This window comes from Myotis nattereri (genome assembly GCF_964212035.1).
Source record: "Myotis nattereri genome assembly, chromosome: 8".
In the NCBI taxonomy this organism is placed as follows: Eukaryota; Metazoa; Chordata; class Mammalia; order Chiroptera; family Vespertilionidae; genus Myotis; species Myotis nattereri.
In genome coordinates, this window is record NC_138083.1 from 94,268,864 (window position 1) to 94,288,330 (window position 19,467).

General features: G+C 53.4%; 1 protein-coding gene across 1 annotated transcript in view; it reads right to left on the bottom strand.

Annotated features, from left to right (window-relative positions):
* LAMA3 (laminin subunit alpha 3) overlaps positions 1-19,467 on the bottom strand; it is a gene marked incomplete at its 5' end in the record, with an annotated part of 141,990 nt that overhangs the window by 108,448 nt on the left and 14,075 nt on the right. The window contains 9 exons of the mRNA XM_081097616.1: positions 1,159-1,290; positions 3,878-3,968; positions 7,327-7,445; positions 8,437-8,552; positions 9,931-10,022; positions 11,758-11,928; positions 13,475-13,593; positions 14,269-14,386; positions 17,887-18,039. Coding sequence (XP_080953742.1) covers positions 1,159-1,290; positions 3,878-3,968; positions 7,327-7,445; positions 8,437-8,552; positions 9,931-10,022; positions 11,758-11,928; positions 13,475-13,593; positions 14,269-14,386; positions 17,887-18,039 — 1,111 coding nt within the window. The remainder of the gene's footprint in view (positions 1-1,158; positions 1,291-3,877; positions 3,969-7,326; positions 7,446-8,436; positions 8,553-9,930; positions 10,023-11,757; positions 11,929-13,474; positions 13,594-14,268; positions 14,387-17,886; positions 18,040-19,467) is intronic.

A 19,467-nucleotide genomic window follows, 5' to 3' on the forward strand; every position in this document is an offset into this window, starting at 1 on the left:
CTCAACAGTGCTAGTTTAATAATTACCCGGGCCCAGCCGGTGTGGCTCAGTGGCTGAGCATCGACCTATGAACCAGGAGGTCACGGTTAAATTCCTGGTCAGGGCACATGCCCAGGTTGTGGGCTCCATCCCCAGCAGGGAGTGTGCAGGAGGCAGCTGATCAATTCTCATCATTGATGTTTCTAACTCCCTCTCCCTCTCTTCTTCTCTGAAGTCAATTTAAAAAAATATTTAGATGTCCCCTTAGATCACCGTAGGGGGTGAGGGGCCTGTGATAACGTGGCCTATCGGACGTGGGGAGAGCGGAAACACATCCTCCTGGTCCCAGGACATGACACATGGCACGTGCAAACGGCCACCTGGAAGTCAGTGGTCTCCTCCAGGTTAACGGAGAACGTCCCCCGTGTGGATACTGTTATGCTGAAATTGCCAACATTTACCCTTTTGACCTGAGGAGACGGCAACGTCTACAGTACAACCTAACACTGTGGAGGTAAATAAGACTACACAACATATGTTTATACACTTTATGTTCCAACTTTTAGAAACACTTTCAGCCTGGCTGGCATGGCTCAGCGTCGACCTATAAACCAGGAGGTCGCCGAAACCAGTTTGGCTCAGTGGATAGAGCGTCGGCCTGCGGACTGAAAGGTCCTAGGTTCGATTCCGGTCAGGGGCATGTACCTGGGTTGCGGGCACATCCCCAGTAGGAGATGTGCAGGAGGCGGCTGATCGATGTTTCTCTCTCATCGATGTTTCTAGCTCTCTATCTCTCTCCCTTCCTCTCTGTGAAAAATCAATAAAATATATTTTAAAAAAAACACAAAAAAACAAAAAAAAACCAGGAGGTCACGGTTCAATTCCCAGTCAGGGCACATGCCCAGGTTGCAGGCTCAGTCCCTAGCAGGGGGAGTGCAGGAGGCAGCTGATCAATGATTCTCTCATCATTGATGTTTCTCTCTCTCCCCCTCTCCCTTCCTCTCTGACATCAATTTTTTAAAAAATTTAGAACCATTTTCACATAAATACAACCCACCTGGCCCCATTCCTGTGCCCCCTCCCTCCCTCACCCACCCACCGTGCCCTTGGGCGTGAATGCACAGCCCAGCCTGTGGGGGGCGGGGGGTGGCAGGGGGGAGCCCTTGCGCAGGCACTCACGGGAGCAGAGCGGGAAGTTGTGGTAGCCGGGGGCGCACTCCTCGCAGTGGTCGCCGTGGAAGTTGGGCCGGCAGGCACAGCGGCCCGAGCCCGGCTCACAGCCGTCCGCCTGCTCAGGGCTGCAGCTGCAAGCTGAGAGCAACCAGTTCCGAGCGTCAGTCCTTCGCGCACTGGACACGGCAAACGCACCTGATACTTCTCAGCAACGTTCCCGCTCTGTCCTGGGTGCGGCCATCCTTGAGAGGGTCCGTCCTTTCCATCACATGCGTGGCTCCCACTGATGGAGCCTCGAGGGCCTCAGAGAGGAGTCTTAAGGAGCATCCACACTGGGATGCTCTCGAGACGCAGTGCCGCACGCAGCCCTGCCCAGCTCACTATGGAGAGGGAAGCCTGCACCCTCCACCATCGGAGAGGCTGGGGGGCTGGGGCTGGAGCTCCCGGCAGGCCTGCGGGGCACAGCCTCTCTGGGCCATGAGCCAGCTGTGAATGTCCACGCCATGGTCATTTTACACGGGTGTGGTGTGGACACGTGTGTGGGATGCCTGGATGTGGATCTGTCATCTGTGGGCAGCACAGCAAGGTTGTGCCCATAGCCCAAGCGGTAGTTTCGAGTGACGCGGCCCTGAAGGCAGTTGGTGCAGCCGACACATTGACTGGGTGAGCGTTTCAGAGGGACCCACTGGTGCCCTCCCTTGGGAGCGTCCCTTGCCCCGCAGGTCCTCACCGTGGACACAAAACCCTGTCACCGCTCCGCTAGGTACACGTCCCATGGGCATCAAGCACTCCCGCCCACAGCCTGGCCCTCTGGAGGCCTTTGCTGAGTTTGTGAGGATGCATGTGCCTGCGGACCCTTACGCTGAGCCTGACATCCCCAGGAGGCCTCTCAGTGACAAACTAGAAAAGTGACAGGAAGGTGAGGTTCCTGCCCGAGTCAGCTTGGCTCAGTGGAGAGAGCAGTGATGGCGAACCTTTAGAGATCGGCGTGTCAGCATTTTGAAAAACCCTAACTTAACTCTGGTGCCGTGTCACATATGGAAATTTTTTGATTTTGCAACCATAGTAAAACAAAGACTTATATTTTTGATATTTATTTTATATATTTAAATGCCATTTAACAAAGAAAAATCAACTAAAAAAATGAGTTCGCGTGTCACCTCTGACACGCGTGTCATAGGTTCACCATCACTGGGATAGAGCATCAGCCTGTGGACGGAAGGGTCCCGAGTTCGATTCTGGTCAAGGGCACGTACCTTGGTTGCAGATTGCCCGGCGCTGGCTGGGGCGTGTGCAGGAGGCAACCAATCGATGTGTCTCTCTCACATTGATGTTTCTCTCTGTCTTTCCCTCTCCCTTCCTCTTCTCTAAAAATCAATGGAAAAATATCCTCTGCTGAGGATTAACCAAAAAAGAAAGAAAGAAAAGAAAACTGGGTTCCTGACAGGTTGTGACAGATCCAGGATGCCCGTGTCTCTTTGCCGATGCCCATCGGGCACAAGGAAATGATGGACACGCTGCTTCACGGGATCGTGTGGAAGAGGCGGGAAGCAGGGTCACACCTGACCACGTAGACTGTCCTGGAGCCACGGCTCGAGCTCACACACTGTGGTCTCTGATGCCTTCCAATCTGAATGATGTGAAGGAGGGACTGGGAAACGGTGGCACAGAGACAGCCTCAGGATGGGAGTCATCTTCCGCCCCTGGCAGCCCGAGAACAGAGAGGAACCGACGGGACACACACACAGGACAGTCTGCACTCGAACCCCGATGGACGGTTCCACGGAGGGGGGTGGGGGAGTAGAGGGGACGGGGGGGGGGGGGCGTGGCGTGAGGGGGAGGGCCGAGGCATCCTTCCGGCCGTGGAACTAGGAGAGTCCGGGGATGCCAGACAGGTGTGAACTGCTTCCTGGACCCGCCAGGTGCTGGCTTTGTCACCTGGGCCAAAATATGCAGGCCCTTTGGTTTCCCCACATCTAAACATGAGAATCAGCCTACAATGCCCGAAATTTATTAAATAAGACACACGTGAAAGTATTTAGGCAACACCTTACATAGAGCAAACGCTTGAGAAATCAAAGCTCTTTTAAATATTAGGACTATCACTAAATTCTTGTAAAATTTTTACTATGTTGTCTTGATGCTGCTTCTGAAAAAAATTTAAAACTATTGGACATCATAGAAACATGTCAAGGCTGGCCGGTGTGGCTCAGCGGTTGAGCATCAAACTATGAACCAGGAGGTCACGGTTCAATTCCCAGTCAGCGTCCATGCCCGGGTTGTGGGCTCCATTCCCAGTAGGGGTGTGCAGGAGGCAGCCAATCAGTGGTTCTCTCATCATTGATGTTTCTATCTTTCTCTCTCTTTCTCTCTGAAATCAATAAAAACATTTTTTAAAAAAAGAAACATGTTGAAACAAGAGGAAATAGAGGCGCTGCCATTGGCTGCAGGCCCAGAATGCGATAGCCCAATGGTTAGAGTTTTCCCAGGTGCTTTCGAGGGCATTTCACTTCATCTTAGGGAATATATGATCGTTTCTATTTTTATATATGAGAAACCTGAGGCTCAGAGAGGTTATGGAACTGCCTGTGGTCACACAGGAAGGAGTGAAGCAACAATATGAAGAAAGAGGGAAAGAAGGGACTAGTGGCTGATGGGAACGGAGCCTGTGGCCTCCCCGGAGCAGCACACCCGCCCAGAGGCACCAGGTTGAAATGCAACTTACGGATGCAGCCGTGCGGGGCCTCCACCGGCACGCCGTGGGGGCGGAAATAGCCCTTGGCGCACTGCTCGCAGTTTATGCCCGCCGTGTTGTGCTGGGAAGAAAGAGAGATGCAGAGGCAGGGCCCTGAGCAGGTCCGACCTCACACTGCTCATCCAGAGGAATGGCTGTCGTGTGCACTTGCAATTTCAAAGTCACGCGCATAAAACACACGACAAAAAAGGGCTGATCTTGGCCTTGAGTCTCCAAGATTTACCACAGGACACTGGCTCACACGGGCTGTGGATTTCCCCCTTTGGAGAGGAAATGAGGGTAAGTTCCATGAACTGGACAAACCAGCTTTCCCCCATCACAGGGACATGCTAATGAACCACCTGGCCTCTGAGTGAGAGAGGACCACAATTCAAAGGTCACTCGGAAGAAGGATGGACAGTAGCTGACCCTTCGTTTGGCCCAAGGAGTAAACAGTCAGTGTGTGCTTTCATCTTCTCGGTGTCGGGAAGAACGCACACACACTCATCCTCTCCTCCCGCCGTTCTCATGTCACCTGCGCTTTAGTCATGGAACCGCTTCCCAAACACGTCTGTCACGTGAATGGAAAAGGTAGGCAGGAGCCTCCCACACAGAACTCGTTTTAAAGGATAATACGAGGCTGCTTTTTCTATTTCATGATTAACCCTCTTAATTGCCACAGAACCTAGTTACGCAACCTGCGTCACCAGTCTCCAAGGACCACCCAGCAGGGGCCCAGCTCAGCCCTGCCTCTCCTGCTCTCCAACGTGCAACAACTGGGAGGCCGCTGTTCCTTCAGTAACAGAAGGAGAGGCGACTGGGAGTCAAAAAGAACCACCATAACACTCGGACCCACAACGAGGCTGCGCAGAAGCCCAGAGGGGAGGACAAGGCCCTTTCTGTGCCCTCTCCCCATTTCAGACGATTTTACTAACTCCAGGCTTTTAGTTCTTACCACTCCTTGTCCCGTGGGCGAAACTCTGAATGCACTTCAACACTGAGCCTAGAACCACACTGGCCACTGCTCTGGCTTCACACTTAGATGCGCATGCATTGGGGCAAACAAGAAACAGCTGTGGCCCACCCCGTTCCCACCCAAGGCCAGTTCACCCCTCGCCTCTGTGGCTGAGAACAGACCCAGGACACAGGGCAGCCTGGGCTCCCAGCGTGTCCCGTCGGAGAGGCAATGAGGAGACGTCCCCCGAAGTGGGCAGCGGGCTTTCCCTTCTCCCACAAAGTTCAGGCGATGAAGCACCGGCCACAGAGAAGGTGCAGTTTTAAGACACAAAACACAGCAACAAGCGACCGAAAGACAACGGCAAATCGCCAGAAGATGGCTGATGCTGCTTTCGGCCTCCAGGTCGCAGTTGTCGTACGGGGCCCACACCGCACCCAGAGGTGACCTTTGAACACCCAAGGTCATGGCTGGACCAAGGCCGATGGAGACGTAAAGATCGCGGCTCCCTGGTTTCTACAGGACGCACTGAGAAGCCGCCTCACCCGGGGAGTGGGCACTGAGTTTGCATTTCCCTGACACTTAACACAATGAGAAAACTGCAGCTTTCAAGCCAAGGAGCGGGCTCAGCACGAAGGGAATCCGTGCAGGAGTTAACTGACCCCACAGACACCCCTCCTCTGGCACCTCCCAGAGAAGCTAGGAACGCTCACCCAGAAACCCGGCCCTGCTCCGACCATCCTTCCATTCTAATCCTCTAAGCAAACCTTTTCCGAGGTGCTTTCCATCTTCAGGTAAAACCCACCTCCCTGTCGCTCAGTCCCTGACCAACCCACACACGCTGCTAATGTCCAATCCTGAGAACTTCAAGCACATGGAGACCGCTGCTGGCCACTGTTGGCCACTGCTGGCCACACTCTCCTGCAAAGCCTGAATTCCCTTCCTAAGGCCACCACCTGGCCTCTGACCTCTGACCTGTCCACCCCTGCTCATCCCCTGCCGTCCCCTCCACCTGGAACTCTCCCCCAGGCAGCCGATCAATGATTCTCTCTCATCATTTTTGTTTCTATCTCTCTCTCCCTCTCCCTTTCTCTATGAAATCAATAAAAATATATCTAAAAAAAGAACATCAATATTTTATTAAAGGGAGTCAAACTCCCCCAAAAATATTTTGTTCCTTGCCTTCTTTCATTGCTCTTCCCCATTTTATTATAAAAAATTAAAGTTTTACAGTGAACACCTATGCATGCCCTATGTATTTTACTGTATTTGTTTTATCACAGAACTATCCATCTTCTCGTTCCCTATCCATCCACCAGTCCATCTTACTTTATGCATTTCAAAATAAACTGCTAAGTACCTAACTTAAACAAAGGCATTTTAAATTCAAGTTGGAAAAAAATGCAGTGAACCTAAACAAGACTTCAATAATCTACATACAAAAGAAAAACGCTTTTGCAGGGCCATTCTGAAAAAAATGAAAGTCCATCTTGATGTTTTCCTGGAACCACAAAGTACAAAACGTAGTGTGACTGCGAGAAGGAAGAGCAGGAACGACGTGTCCTAACGACCCACTGAGGGGCTGGCCCTTCCCTGGAGAAGCATCCCACCACCCGTCCCCCAGTGCTGCCCCGATTCCATTTCCACAGTTCAATTTCAAACAAATTTATTTCCGCAATTTAATTCCATACGCATTACTGAGGGCCTCGGAGCGCATCGCTCAACCAGATCCCGGGACCTCTCACTTACGCATGAAACCCTCCCTATGCCTTGAACAAACCTGTGCCTCACCGTTTATTTGTACTTTAGTTCCCTGCAAGGACAGCTGTGGAGTGTGGGGAGTGGGAGGTGGGGGAGAGCGGTGGGTCTCTCTCTGCCCGTGTGGCCCTGGTCTGATAGAAATGGGCACCTCATGAAGAGACGCTCTCTTTGATGGAGACTTTGACAAAGCATCACTCTAAAAGCACCAGGACTGAGGGACAACATAGTCCAAACTCATGGACATTAGACCCTCCTCTTGGCTCATGTCCAGTGAACCCCACTGTCCGCCAGAAAAGATGAAAAGTCAGTGTTTCATACTTGGTGTCGATGGCAGACATTACTCGATCCTGCTACCCTTTCTCGCCGAGTCTAGATTCAAAACTGTCTGAACAGAGGATGCAGGGCCAGCATTGAGGTTAGCACCTATTTTCCCTCCAGCTTTAGGGCCTTCACACCATGAGCGGGAGCAGCCAGGACTTCTCCCCATTTAGGCCAAGATCGCGTGAGGAACCTGATCGCTGGCGCCTGGACAAACATGCCTCAGTCCGTGTCCCCTTCCACCCCACGGGACGGCCAGCTCACGAGGACGCGGTGCACAGAGTGGAGAGGTGATTCCAGAAAACACTTCCAATGCTCAGAACGGCCTTGGCACCTTTTGGGGAGCAGAGCTTAATGATGTCATTTCCTACAGTGACACCCCCACTCAACTTGCCCAGCGCCTCACCTGACAGTTGATGCAGACCCCTCCACCTGCGTAGACGCCGCGGATGTCCAGGCTCGCCTGCTGCCGCTCCACATCCGGGTCGTAGAAGCAGTCGGCGGCGTGGCCATGGCAGTTGCAGGCTGCAAAGGGCACCCGAGGTGAATGCACATCATGGCTGTGGGAGGCTCAGTCAGTCTCACCTATGCATGACCCGCCCCCAGAGCATGGCTGCTTAGTGGGCTACAGCACCGCCTCTTCCGGGACCCCAGGGCCACTCAGTGGGAAATCTTAGGGACTTTTACACAAAGTCCAGTCTGTACCCCTAACCCTAACCGCCCAACCCCCACTGCTCCCTCAATGCGCCCAGCTGTCTGCTTAGCCGCCAATCTCACCACCTTCTCCAGACCTCGGTCCTCAAAAGAGTTAGGGTTCCAACCCAGTATCACATCCTAAGAAATGATGAGGATTGAAATTCAATAGTGGCTGCATCGTGTCCTAGACTGTTAAAGAGGCCAGCTTATGTTAAAGCACTCGGCCCAATCCGTGCATTGAGTGAACGCCTAATCACAGTAAACGTTATTACTGGTGGTGTTTCTTTTTTAAAATATATTTTTATTGATTTCAGAGACAGGAAGGGAGAGAGAGAAATATTAATGAGATACATCGATTGGCTGCCTCCTGCAGGCCCCCCACCGGGGATCAAGCCCACAACCTGGGCATGTGCCCTGACTGGGACTCGAACCAGGATCTCCTGGTTCATAGGTCAACACTCAACCACTAAGCCATACCTGCTGGGCCACTGTTATTTCTATTCTCACATTTATGTCTGAATTTGGAGTGGGGCCCTCACACCTCCACTCTTGTGAGTTACTCATTACACTAGAAAGACCTGTGACCCTGAGATTGGCGTGATCCCCCCTCTTCACAAGCAGGGAAAACACGGCTCAGGTAGAGATGGGGGATGTTGGGCGGGTCCTCAGGTAGAGATGGGGGGTGTTGGGTGGGTCCTCAGGTAGAGATGGGGATGTTGGGCCAGTCCTTAGGTAGAAATGGGGGTGTTGGGCGGGCCCACAGGTAGAGATGGGGGGGGGTGTTGGGCAAACCTCACCCCAGATCCGCCCCCACGCTCACCTTCGCACTCATGGCTATGCCCCCACGTGGCCAGCTGCCAGCGCCTCTGGTGGTGCCCGGCACAGCAGCGGTCACAGGTCTCCCCGCAGGTGTGGTGGCGGCATTCACACCGGAACCTGGGCAGGAGGGGAAGCACATCGGTTAGCGAGGGTTCACACTAAGGTCAGCGTCTCCTGGCAGAAAACTCAGTCATCAGGGTCACCCAGGGAACACTTGATTGAGTAACTATGGAAACGAAGCACTCTGCATGTATCACTCACGGCTCCCTGTCCTGCTACTGTCTGCATTTTACAGATGTGGACACAAGATTCAGCGAGATGAAAACACTGGGTGGGCCCAGCCGGCATGGCTCCGTGGCTGAGCATCGACCTATGAACCAGAGGTCATGGTTCCGTTCCCTGTCAGGGCACATGCCCGGGCTGCGGGCTCAATCCCCAGTAGGGGGCATGCAGGAGGCAGCCAACCAATGGTTCTCTCTCATTGATGTTTCTCTCTCTCTCTTACCCTTCCTCTCTGAAATCAATCCTATCGAATAGACAGACATGGTAATTGACCGTACCTTCGATACGCCTCCCATTGGCTAATGAGTGTCATATGCGGCTAATTTGCATACTGCAGGCAGGGCTAGCCAGCACCAGACGCCATCCAGGCTCCCGTGTGCGGCCCTGGGCAGCCGGGCTTAGGCGGCGCAATCGCATCACCTAAGCCCCGCCCCCAGCCGGGACCCCCATGTGCTGCCTAAGCCCCGCCCCCAGCTGGGACCCCCATGTGCCGCCTAAGCCCCGCTGCCAGCTGGGACCCCATGGCGATCCCAGAGCAGGCAAGTTCCCCACAGGCAGCACCCAGCAGGGCCTGCCCCCGGTCTCTGCAGTGATCCGGTGATCCATGAGCAGGAAAGCGCAGCCTGCAGGCAGCACCCCACCCTGGCCACAGCTCAAGGGAGAGAAAAACACGCAATGGAGGCCAGGAGCCTGAAAGATCAACACAGAGGGGTGCCTGCTCCAAGCCTCCACGGTGTGGCTGGGGGCAGGCCCTCAGCAGACACACACACACACACACACACAGGACGCCTGCTCTGAGCCTCTTGCCAGACTGTGGCCGTCAGTAGGACATCCACTGAGGGCTCCCGGACTGAGAGAGGGGCAGGCTGGGCTGAGGGAATCCCACCCCCCAGTGCACGAATTTCATGCACCAGGGCTCTAGTAAGAATATATTTTTTAAAAAGATTCTAAACTCTATGTGCACTTTACCGAAATAAAAAAGAGGGGGAAGGATTTGAACATGTACACCCTTGATCCCACTAAAGCAAGGATGATAAACCAGTTCTATTTCTCTTGGCAACTCCAATCAGGGGCTGTGCCTGCCGGGGGCACCATCTGGTGGGGGGACGGGCGGGTGGAGGTGGGAATGAGAGATACTTAATCGGATGCAACCATCACTGAAACAGCTGGACCGGCTCACAGCACGGCTGGCAGCGCTGCACGAGGTACTCACACTTTTTCAGGGTTGTCTGCACTGCACAGGTCGGCGTGGCCGTTGCACGCACAGCGCCCGCCAACGCTGATGTCCTTGATGCTGTAATAATACTGTGCGACAGAAAACAGACGTGCTGTTTACGGAAGAGCAGCAAGCCTTCACCCGTCTCTCAGGCGCATCTATGCTGGCCCTGTTCCGCTCTCTTCCTGCTCCCGTGAGCCCACGTCAACCCCACGGGAGCCACTTTGGGTGTTATTTGTCTTATGAAACAAGTGCATTCCTCAATCAAATTTAACAGCATGATGCTGAATCCGTACCTTTTTAAAAATGAAATGCTTTAAAAGAATGGAGGGAAACTGCCTTGGGAAAAGAATCATACCCGATCGCCTTTTAAAAAGGGATTAAGCCCGGCTGGCGTGGCTCAGTGGCTGAGTGCAACCTATGAACCAGGTCAGGTTTGATTCCCGGTCGGGGCACATGCCTGGGTTGTGGGCTCGATCCCCCGTGTGGGGGGTGCAGGAGGCAGCAGATCAATGATTCTCTCTCATCACTGATGTTTCTATCTCTCTCTCTCCTTCTCCCGTCCTCTCTCTAAAGTCAATAAAAACATATTTTTTAACAACGCTTCTTAATAGAGAAGACTCATTCACTTAAGTGAAGAGAAATATGCTTACACGTGAGTACAAATCTTGGCACCCCTCCACCCCCCCAAAAAAAACCAAACACCCACAGATAAATAAATAAAGGGTGGTGAGGTCCACTCGTAGCAGGGCTTCAAAATGCCCGAAGGAATGGAGACGCAGTCCGACCAGAGTTTATTGGACAGCCCAGCTCTCCCTTGCAGGTTCCATCCTCGGACCCAGGACGGGTTCCACATACGGCTGCTCCCAGGGCTGATGGCACAGGAAATGCAGAACACAGCCGCGGCACCCACAGGACAGCCTTCTGGAAAATGCTACAACTGGAGCAAACCTCACTCTCCTCTCTTCCTTTCCCAGCTCCCTGATGCACTTACCTCTGAGGCCAAGCCCTCTAAGATGCGCTGGGCATCTCCCATCACCCTTCCACGCCCACTCTCCTCCTTTCTCACCTGCCCTTTGCCCAGGGCTGATCTTTATGGGTTGCAGCTGGGTCTCCTGCTCCCTGGCTTTCTGTTGGGTTTGGCCAATGGGGGACCCTGGCAGGAGATGCGTGGGCGGCAGAAGAATGAGCTCAGGGTACCTGTGCCCAGGAGACGGGGTGCTGTCCTGACACTAGACTGAGGGATGTGCAGGCCAGACACCCCACACAGAGGAGCATGGTACTCACACACCCATGTCTCCTCTATCTGGCAGGTCACACACCAGCCCTGCATCTGGTGGGGCTACACACAGCTCCGGCCAGTGGCAGTGACCTGTGTGGTTGGGAGCCTGGGGGTCTTGCCCACCCTCTCTCCCCGCATCTGCTGACCAGATACAGGGGATCCCAAGGAGGACTCTGGGGCCCTACAGGGTGGCTGCACCTTTAAATAAAAAGAACCCGGTTCCCTGAGTGATTTTGTGGAGCCGACCCCACCTACTGAGCACATTCGACAGCAAAAAAGTGAGCCTTGGGGAGTCTGTTATAGAATCATACTGACACCCGGCCAGCTGTCACCCTGGCCTTTCATCTTCTTCGAATGTAATCATTTCTCCTCCACAACCAAACATCTAAGTTACATCTAGTCATTCAGACCAGAGCAAGTCTACGCCTACACTATTCCTGGCTGTAAAGGTTACTTGAAAGAGTTCAAGGCAATTAATTTGATAAGTAAAAACAAAAAGAGTTTTAAAAAAATGCTGCCGTAGGCCCTTCAGCATGACTCACCCGCCTGGTGACGGTGGGGTCCCGCTGTGCTTTGGAGATGAGGTGTCCCAGGAGCGTGTTGGTTCGGAGAAAGCGCAAGCGGATGTTTGTTGCCTGGGTGAACTCCCGCAGGGTGTTGGAGAAAGTGAAGTTTCTTGCACCTGGACGACCGTTTATCAAGGACACCACAACCTAAATAACCACACACACACACACACACAGGGGGAAAGTCCTTTCATCAAAACTTCCTGCAAGTCACTATAAATGACTCACAGGCCCGAAGGCACTGGGTCTCCCTGAGCCACCAGGTGTGTGCGGGTGGTCTTGTGTCTTGTTTATGTCTAAAAGCATCATTGCTAGTCCCCCTCCCCTTAGAATTCTGGCAACCTGTCCTTAAACTGGGCTCTCAGGTGCTTCCAAACCCGTTGTTCTATCGGGGTAGCTGTGGGGCTGTGAGGCCGTGACACGGTGAAAGTATAAGGTTAAAATATATAAACGTAAGGAAACAACTTCTTGTGAAGCTGCACCAAAGAAACAGCTGACGGAACCTAAACACCTAGAGGAGGTTTAAGAGGAAGCCTCTCCATGTCAAGGGGACGAAGTACCTACAAGACCAGGGTTTCATCTTCAAGCTCGAGGAGCTGGACAACCATGGGGCATGAACCACTCACTGCGAGACACTGGCTACAGCTGCTCACCAAGACCGTTCCACCCGAAGGGGGTGGCCAGCACCCCTGGGAGAAGCGTATTCCACACTCACTTCAAGCTCCGCTGGCCTGTTTCCCTGGAATGCGTCTGATTTCCCCACCTGTTTCCCGTCTCCTCCAACAACAGTGTGGCTGCCTGCACAAGGGCAAGCGCAGCTCCCAAAGACAACAGTCCTTCCCCTCCCCACAGAGGGTGCCCACCTGCCCGAGGAGTCGGGATGCGTGCTGCCCCTCCCCACAGAGGGTGCCCACCTGCCCGAGGAGTCGGGATGCGTGCTGCCCCTCCCCACAGAGGGTGCCCACCTGCCCGAGGAGTCGGGATGCGTGCTGCCCCTCCCCACAGAGGGTGCCCACCTGCCCGAGGAGTCGGGATGCGTGCTGCCCCTCCCCACAGAGGGTGCCCACCTGCCCGAGGAGTCGGGGATGTGTGCTGCCCCTCCCCACAGAGGATGCCCACCTGCCCGAGGAGTCGGGATGCGTGCTGCCCCTCCCCACAGAGGGTGCCCACCTGCCCGAGGAGTCGGGATGCGTGCTGCCCCTCCCCTCTCCTCACTCTCACTCCTGGGATAACGTGTCTGGAAAGCAGTGGGCAGGGCTTCACCTCAATCATCAGCCACCCACTTTCTAAATATTCCTCCAGAATAGAGGGTTCAAAAAGAAAGAAAAAATAAATGAAAAAGAAAAACAAAACAAAACAGAATAGAGGGTTCAGGACCTACGGGTCTTGAATTTGAAATGCTGACTCCCAGAGGAGAGTTAGAGACCCCGAGTAGAATGTCTGATGTTAATTACATCTCAGTAATAAAATAATAACAAGAATTTGCAATCCAACTTGTCAATGATGAGAGAGAATCGTTGACCGGAGTCTTCGATGTGATCCTTGTACCAGTTAGTCCCAAGTACTGGTTCCCGTTGTGGTCTGTGTCAGCTCTCCTTGAAAGAGCATTTTCACAGTTCTTTCAAAATGAAGAATTTGATATCCTCGTGTGCGTTTCTGGTCTCATCCTTCACGGCCTCCCAAATTCACTTACCTCGCCATTTTCCAAAGGCACGATCCGGGAGTAGTCCGTGGTGCAAAGCACGTCATCATCTCGGGTGATGGCCGTGTTGGCCGTCCGCCCAAATTGTTGCCAACAGTCTGCCTTAGAATCTAGAAAGGAAACATTTTAATACTGGCAAATAAAATATTATCACCTTGCGTAAACCTCTGAAGAAATCTTACATTTCCTTAAGAAAATACATGAATGGGAAAGAACAGACAAGCACTGAACATTTTAGACAGAAGCTTAGACTGACGTTTTTAGGTCATGAAAGAAAATACCGAGCCATTTCAGGCCACTTGACTTTTAAAAGCAATGTTTGGAGATGCGGTTCCAAGTCCTCCTTATTAAACAAGTCTGCCCTCGAAGGAGCATTCACGGAAATCCCAAGGCCTTTGCAAGCCACATTCCTGTCCACCTCAATCCATCAGAGGGCTCATCACACTGACATTCTTTGTTAGCGAAGATGACAGGGTCAAGGTGAGTCAGGTGAAAGGCAGGGTCCCTAAAGGCGAAACTGGGTTCCTAATTCTGCATAACAGGAAAACGGTTGCTTCTCCCTAAACAGTGGCAGGAACTGTTAACATAACAGGCATTTCGGCCTCAGTTCTGCGTGGTTCTTGTGATGAATGTGCACTACTTGAGAAAAAGGGCTGTTTGGGGGGTAACCTCGAACGTTAAAACCGACCAATCCTTAATTAGCCAGTGAAGAGACCAATTTTACAGTGAAATCCAAGGTCTAAATCTGTGCCGATAATTGAAGCCTGGCAGGCAAGGTTACTTACGAGCAAAATATTGCCAAGGTGAGTAGGTGCTCCCAAAGTCCACCGATCTCTCCAAGACCCAGAGGTCAGGGCGAGGAGAATTGGCAAATTTGATTAAAACATAGGCCACCTGGAAGAGCTGAGAAAGCAAAGGAGACACAGTTACCACAGTCGCCTGGTCTGTGCACACCTGGAGCATCTCTACGGGATGCTGCTCCCACAGCTGCACCTGCAGCCGCTCCTCTCCCAGACCAGAGCCCCTGCCGGCCTGCCTCCCGGACACCCCGCCTGGGGCAGTGTCTCCAGCATATCGTGTCCAAACAAAGTGGCCACTTTTCTTAATTTTTAATTTTTTATTGATTTTTACAGAGAGGAAGGGAGAGGGAGTGAGAGACAGAAACATCAATGATGAGAGAGAATCATTGATCGGCTGCCTCCTGCACACCCCCAACTGGGGATCCAGCCTGCAACCCGGGCATGTGCCCTTGACCGGAATCAAACCTGGTACCCTTCAGTCTGTAGGCCAACACTTTATCCAGTGAGCCAAACCGGCTAGGGCCCACCCCGCATCTTAAAGTCCATACATTCAGAGAAATCTAATGGTTCCCTCAAAAAACCCTAATTATTTAATGATTTATGATGTCATCATTGCTGCGTTCTGGGTGCCATGTTAAGCCCCTCAAGCATGCTTGCACTCAGGCCTCACAGGAATGAGGAGGAGGAGTGTGACCGGAGGAGGTAGTGTGTCCTCGTCCTGCAGGTGAGGAGTCCTGAGCCTCCGTGCATCTGCTCACTGACCACCAGCTCTGCACAGGCCCGACGGGTCCTGCACACGTGACCTCTTCCATCATGGGGAGGAAATACAATGTCAGAAAGCTCCAAGCATCATCATCTCCAAACCTGTGAATGCCCGTCCCAGCAGCCGGGAGGGGCAGCGTGTGGTGTGACACGTCTCCGGGGCTATTTAATGCAGTGGTTCCCCAAGGTGCCCTTTCGCTTGGAATATCCAAATCCATGAAGCACCCAGAGGCTCAGGAGGCCACGCTCTTGGTTTGGCTCCGTCATGCTCTGAGGGAACATGTGATCCCGTGGAAGCAGCACAGCAAAAACCCCAAACCCAGCAGCGGGCGGAGACCCCACGTGCGCTGCTCCCCTTGTTCTAGAGCCTGCCCCCCGGGCCCAAGTGAAGACTCCCACTGATGGCGCCCACTCAGCACCTGGCACTGATTGCGGACAGGGCGTTCCTCTCCAAACGTTCCCCTCCCGTGTCCGCCCTGTGTGCCCTGGACCTCGGGCTGCCTTTCATTCTCCTGAGTCCATTTGCACAGGCAGACTCTGCTGTCTGGATCGTCTCCGTGGCTGTGGCACTTGCAGCCGGTTCACACCACGCGATCCAGCTCCACAGCTCATCTCTGAGACCTGCTGACTCAACATGACGCTGCTGCAAGGCGTGATGGGGTCCAAGGTGGGTTCACAGCCAGCTCATGCGTGTGACACCCACAGTGTGGAGCTATTCTCTTCTACTTGATAATTTAAAATTATGTGCCTTTCGCCCGGCTGGCATGGCTCAGTGGTTGAGCGTCAACCTACGAACCAGACGGTCATGGTTCGATTCCTGGTCAGGGCAGCTGCCCGGGTTGCTGGCTCCATCCCCAGTGTGGGGTGTGCAGGAGGCAGCCGATCAGTGATTCTCTCTCATCATTGATGAGGGAGTAAGGAAGGAGGAGGGAGGAAGTGTCCAGCCCTGAGGGGCTGGCTGGCTAGGGAAGGAATCAAGCAGAGAGTTTACACAGGGGCTTAGTGAAAGCCACAGACACCTCCTATCCTAACGGGACAAGCCGGGGCCGTCCAGCGGGTGTCGCCCACCAGCCTGAACACCAGGCCCTTTCAGGTCCAGCCCTGCCCAGGCCTGAAACACAGGAATTTGCAAAACAGCTGCCTTGTGCCCAGCTCCCTGCCCGTCTCCCCACAGTCAGGAGGCCACCTTGCCCTCCTGAGCTCCGCCTCACCTGGCCAGGCCCTGCACCCTCTCCCTCAGCCCCAGGCTGACTGCCCACCGCTCCGCCCCCCTGGACCTCTGATGAGAGACCAGCCTGAACGCCTGCTGCTGTACAATTCAGACCCTGAAGCTGAGAGAGGGCAGCAGCTCCTGGCTCCGGCTCCCTGGCCCTGGCCTGCACCTCCATCTCCAGGGGAGGCCTGGGACTCTGCATGCTTTTAACAGGTGGTGACAGGTGTGTGAGGGCCAGCGAGTCAGCTAGAGGCCTGTGAGAGGCAGGGTGCAGAACCAGCGTTCCCTCTGGTTGTTCTGTGATGCTGAGAAATGCTGAAGGTAAACAATCTCCTCAATCAAGGTGCTTCAAGCCTCCAGAGAGAGACGCCGGAGTCCTAGGGAGATGGAGCCTGCACTGCCCCATCCAAGGCCACCTGGGCCAGGCCTGGGGGCACAGCTGTAGCCGGGCAGGAGCCTGACTCTCCCAACCCGACACCAACCATGGCCTGGGTGGGCTGCAGGGGGGAGGCAGGGACACCCCTCCAGGAGGCTGGCAGTGACCACAGAGAAGTGGTGGTTTTCCATAAAGGAAGGAATGCAGGGGAAGGAGGAGGTGACAGGCAAAGGCAGAAAGAATCATGGAAATGAGAACTGGGAGAGGAGGCATCGGGAGAAAGGAAGAAAGGAGGAGGTGGATGATGTGGAGGGACTACAGGGTAGCTGGGTGTGGGAGAGGCAGAGGCCTGAGGGCCTAGGGGAAGCCCTGGGGTACAGTAGGCAGAGGAGGGGAGGGTGTGGGGGGACTCCCTGGGGTACAGCAGGCAGAGGATGGGGGTATAGGAGGGACACCCTGGGGTACAGCGGGCAGAGGAGGGGATGCAGGGGGGGTTGCACTGGAATACAGCAGACAGAGGAGGGGTGCGGGTAAGGATTCCCCACCATGATATTTAACTCAGACCTCCTTGATGACACTGTGAAGAAATCCAGTCTTTCCTTATATGTGCTTGCCATTAATAGACTAGGACCATGGTCGGCAAACCGCAGCTCGCGAGCCACATGTGGCTCTTTGGCCCCTTGAGTGTGGCTCTTCCACAAAATACCACCTGCAGGCGTGCACGTACAGTGCGATTGAAACTTCGTGGCCCATGTGCAGAAGTCGGTATTTTGTGAAAGAGCCGGTATTTTGTGGAAGAGCCACACTCAAGGGGCCAAAGAGCCACATGTGGCTCACGAGCCACGGTTTGCCGAGCCGCAGTTTGCCGACCACTGGTAAGAGAACTGCCACGACTTAAAGCCAAAATCTGCCTAAAATCACAAAAGTTTCATAAGGGAGGAAACATAAAATAGTTTTCAAGATGAGCTAAGGAATAAAATAGGCTCTTTAAAAAAATAAACTTCCATTTACTGTGCATTTTATGATTCTGCTGCCTTTAAGATCTCTAGCAGGCTGCCCCCATTCCAGAACGAGGGTCAGAGCTTTTGGGGAGGGCGGGGGCAGAGGGCATCTGGAAGCTCCAATCCCGCCGGAACCCAGTGCTCCTTTTGTCCTCTGCATCGAGCGCTTCCTTTCCCCAAAAGGAACAAAACCCCCCAAGAGCTGCATTGTCTTTCTAACTCAAAGTCCCATCCCAGCTGGTGGGTCTCACCTGCCCCAGATCCAAGGTGACATTGACCTGGTTGTACCGCATGCCTGAGGAGAGGGGGGGGCTTTGCCACCAGCGCTCTGACCCGTCGATGGCGTTGGTGACTGGATGGGCTTTCCTGGGGTCCTGGGAGTTGCAGTAGTCACAGAACTGCCCCTGGAAAAGGACAAAACAACACAAAAACAGCTCATTCTTATGTGCAAGTAACTCTGTCTTGTCAATGTTCTAAAAAGATAGCCAAAAGGAAGACGAGATGCCCGCTGGTGAAGTCACCACGATGCATTCCCTCTTACACCACCTTCCTGTGCACCTGTGTCGAGTGTCTCAGGTACAGACTCTGTTTAGCTTCCACCTTCTACAGCCTGTGCTTCCTGTCCCGTCTGACACTCAAGAAGAGCCTGTTGTGCTTGGGATGCAAAGACCTTTTCCTCCAGCAAATCCTCTCACTGTTTATGCTCTACTTTGTGCAAGTTCTGTGTCTGGCACTGGGCACAGTCTCAGTGGAAGTGTTAAGTACAATCGTCCCCCCTTATCTGTGGGGGACACACTCCAAGACCTCCAGTGGATGCCTGAAACACAGCCTCCTATACGCCCTATGATAAAGTTTAATTTATAAATTAGGCACAGTAAGCAGTTGACAACATCTCATATAATAAAAGCCTAATATGCAAATCGACCGAACTATGGAACGACTGGTGGAACGACCAGTTGCTATGACATGCACTGACCACCTGGGGGCAGATGCTCAATGCAGGAGCTGCCCCCAGCCCACAGGCCCCAGGCCAGGCAAGGTGGGTGCCAGCAGGGGCCCCCTGATCACCCCGCCGGTTGCCCCACAGATCAGTCCTGATCACCAGCCAGGCCTAGGGACCCTACCCATGCATGAATTTCATGCACTGGGCCTCTAGTTAACTAATAATAAAATAGAGCAATTGTAACAATACACTGTAAGAAACTTGTAAACTTTATTAGGAAAAATCTAAATACATTAAGAAGAAACCAAGATGGCGGCACAGGTAAACACTGGAAATTGCTGCCTTGCACAACCACTTCAAAAATACAACTAAAGGACAAAACGGATATCATCCAGAACCACAGGAAGGCTGGCCAAGTGGAAATTCTACAACTAGAAGGAAAGAGGAAAGCACACTGAGACTCAGAGGAGGTGTGGAAGTAAAGTGCAGAGGTACGGAGGCGCACGTGGAAAGGGCTGGCAACTGAGGACGTAGCTGTCTTTTTCAATTGGGAGGGAGACATAAGCTCCCGACTGCCCTGACTCCAGTTCTGGACGAGTCTCTGGAGACCCAGACTCATACAGGAGAAACTGGACTGTCTGGCATCAGGCATAACCTGAAGGCGGCTTTCCCTCAGAGGTGCTTGCAGCGATTACCGGGACACTGAGACACAGGGCCCCTTAGGGCAGGGCTGAGGATCAGCCATAGCTGTTTGCTCCACCCTGTTGATTCCGAGACCCTGCCCCACCCAAGCCGTGCGCAGAGGCTTTTGCATATGAATGCCCCGGCCCTTTGCAATCTAAAATTACCTAACTAACTTCAGCTGGGTCAGAGAGACCCAGAACATCCA